This window comes from Emydura macquarii, unplaced genomic scaffold (genome assembly GCF_026122565.2).
Source record: "Emydura macquarii macquarii isolate MOO-44397 ecotype Brisbane River unplaced genomic scaffold, CSIRO-AGI_Emac_v2 contig_2403, whole genome shotgun sequence".
Taxonomy (NCBI): Eukaryota; Metazoa; Chordata; order Testudines; family Chelidae; genus Emydura; species Emydura macquarii.
The window spans coordinates 227,016-229,909 of record NW_027132540.1 but is presented as its reverse complement, the minus strand read 5'-3'; the positions used below and the strand labels follow the sequence as shown (position 1 = coordinate 229,909).

Sequence of the window (2,894 nt, the reverse complement as noted above, 5' to 3'; positions counted from 1 at the left end):
CCCAGGATAGAGTCCCACAACCTGTAATTTTGACTGATAATCTTTGTTCTTACAGGTATACATTACATTTAACCATGTTAAAGCACATATTGTTTGCTTGCATTCAGCTTATCAAGCTATCCATAATGCTCTATATCAGAGACCTCGCCTCTTCTTTATTTATCACGCACCCAATTTTTGTGTGATCTGCAAACCTTATCAGGGACGATTTTATGTTTTCTTATCGATCACTAATAAAAATGTTAAATAGTGTAGGGCCAAGAACCGATCCCTGCAGGAAAATATTGGAAATACACCTGTTCAATGATCATTCCTCATTAACAATTACATTTTGAAACCTAGCAGTGAGCAAGCTGTAAATCCATTTCATGTTTGCTCTGGTGATTTTATATCTTTCTAGTTTTTTAATCAAAATGTCTTGCGGTACCAAGTCAAATGCCTTATTGAAGTTTAAGTCTATTACATCCACACTATTACCTTTATTAGCCAAACTTGTAATCTCATCCAAAAATGATATCCAATTAGTCTCACAGGATCTATTTACAATAAACCTTGTGGACTGGCCTTAGTTATAGTACTCACTGTTCGTTCTTTACTACTTGTGTACTGTATGAGATTTAGCTGATGTGTAGATATTATTGGGTACAACATCTTATGCAATCACATATCAGAGTTGCAGTGGAAGTACTGGGAATGAAACTCAGGCTTCCTCACTTCCCTACTGAGGGCTGGTCAAAAGTTTTCCATTGAAACTTCTTTTGAAGGAAAATTGGGTTTTCGAGTAAGTGAAAACTTCCACAGTCCATGTCTCCTTTCATCCCCCCTAAAAATCATTTTTCATTGGCTAACCAGAAATGTTTGGTCAGAAATGAAAAAGGCGATAAAATTTTGCAGTGAAAATTCTGAGGCAAACAAATTCTTGTTTCTTAGAAATTTTCCATAAGAAAAAGCAAACCACTCTAGTCAAATTAGAGTCCCAGTTCATCTCCCAGAGGCCAATGTATAATAATCCTTTCTATTTCTAAATTGCAGAATGAAGTCTTCTGAGTGGCTTCATCTCTAATCCTCTGCCACTAACCCGAGATAAGACAAGAGAGAACAAACATCACGCAGACTTTGCTGAAGTTCTTACAGAGTTTGGCTCTTTGACCAACCTTGGCCATACTGAGTAAAGGAAGACTGAACAGCAGAAGAAGAGGACTGAGTGGGAACACAGACAAGGTGGCACTTCTGATTACACATTGAAAGAAGACATTTTCATCCTAGAATTTCCAGTTTGGGAGCAGAGCAGATTCCACTGGATAACATTGAATTCCTTCTTGGAAATGGACGTGGATCCCATAGGCTCCAGGATTGTGCATGGACCAGATTCAACCCTATGCAACCCCAGCGAAGTCCTTTTGTTTGCACCTACATAACAAAGGGCAGAATTTACTTTAATGTCTTTCCTACGAGAATGACTGTGGTCACTGACTTCATTCTCTTTGGTTTCTTCAATATCCTCCAGCTTCTGCTCTTTGTGGTGTTCTTGGTTATTTATATGGTAACCCTGATGGGAGATATCCTCATTATCCTAATTACAGTTGTGGATCCGGCCCTTCACAGCCCCATGTACTTCTTCTTCCGGAATTTATCCTTTATGGAGATCTGCTTCAACTTTGTCATCATCCCTAAAATGCTGGTGAACCTCCTCTTGGAGAATAAAGCCTTCTCCTTCTACAGTTGTATGCTGCAGATGTATTTCTTCTTCCCCTTAGGGAGTTCAGAGTGCTTCCTCCGGGCAGCTATGGCCTACGACCGCTATGTCACCATATGCAAACCACTGCACTACTCAGTTGTCATGGACAAGACCGATTTGTTCTACAGCACGGCCGGCTTGACTTACTTCTGGCCCAAGTCCACCTACTCCTCAGACACCAAGAAGCTGCTCTTGGTCTCATGCATGGTCATCACACCTATGTTAAACCCCATCATCTACAGTCTGAGGAACAAGGAAGTAAAGTGGGCCCTGAGAAGGACACTGGGCAGGAAAATTTCCTTATAATAGTTGTGAATGAGTGGATAGGGCTTGGAATGTGTATCTCTTGCAGGCCTTGATCTGGCCTTCATTAGAATCATAGAAGATTAAGGTTGGAAGGGATCTTAGGAGGTCATCTAGTCCAACCCCCTTCTCAAAGCAGGACCAACCCTGACTAAATCATGCCAGCCAGGGCTTTCTCAAGCCAGGCTTTAAAAACCTCCAAGGATGGAGATTCCACCACCTGCCTAGGTAACCCATTCCAGTGCTTCACCACCCTCCTAGTGAAAAAGATTTTCCTAATATCCAACCTAGACCTCCCCCACTGCAACTTGAGTCCGTTGGTCCTAGTTCTGCCATCTACTGCCACTGAAAACAGCCTAGTTCCATCCTCTCTGGAACCCCCTTTCAAGTAGTTAAAGGCTGCTAACAAATCCCCCCTCACTATTCTGTTCTGCAGGCTAACCAAGCCCAGTTCCCTCAGTCTTTCTTCATAAGTCATGTGCTCCAGTCCCCTAATCATTTTTCTTGCCGTCCGCTGGGCTCTCTCCAATTTGTCCACATCCTTCCTGTAGTGGGGGCCCCAAAACTGGATACATACTCCAAATATGGCCTCTCCAGCGCCCAATAGAGGCCGTGCTATAAACCCCTTTGTACAGATGTGGAACCGAGGCACACAGAAACTAAGCAAATTGGCTAAGGCCACACAGGAGTCAGTAACAGATCAGGCAACTGTATGTCCTAAGCGCACACTGAGTGTTCTAACCACTAGACCCTTCTTCCACTCTGTCACCCATGATAATAGTGCCCTGGCTGTCCTCTCAGTTGCACAGATGTCCAATCCAATGGAATCCAGAAGTACGTTCTATTATTCAGT

The 2,894-nt window shown here is 42.7% G+C and overlaps 1 protein-coding gene across 1 annotated transcript; it reads left to right on the top strand.

Moving 5' to 3' along the window:
- Positions 1 to 1,456: 1,456 nt before the first annotated feature.
- On the top strand, positions 1,457 to 2,044 carry LOC137161898 (olfactory receptor 10A5-like). Its single transcript, XM_067561405.1, has one exon. The coding sequence runs from the start codon at positions 1,457 to 1,459 to the stop codon at positions 2,042 to 2,044; it is 588 nt and encodes a 195-aa protein (XP_067417506.1).
- Positions 2,045 to 2,894: the final 850 nt, after the last annotated feature.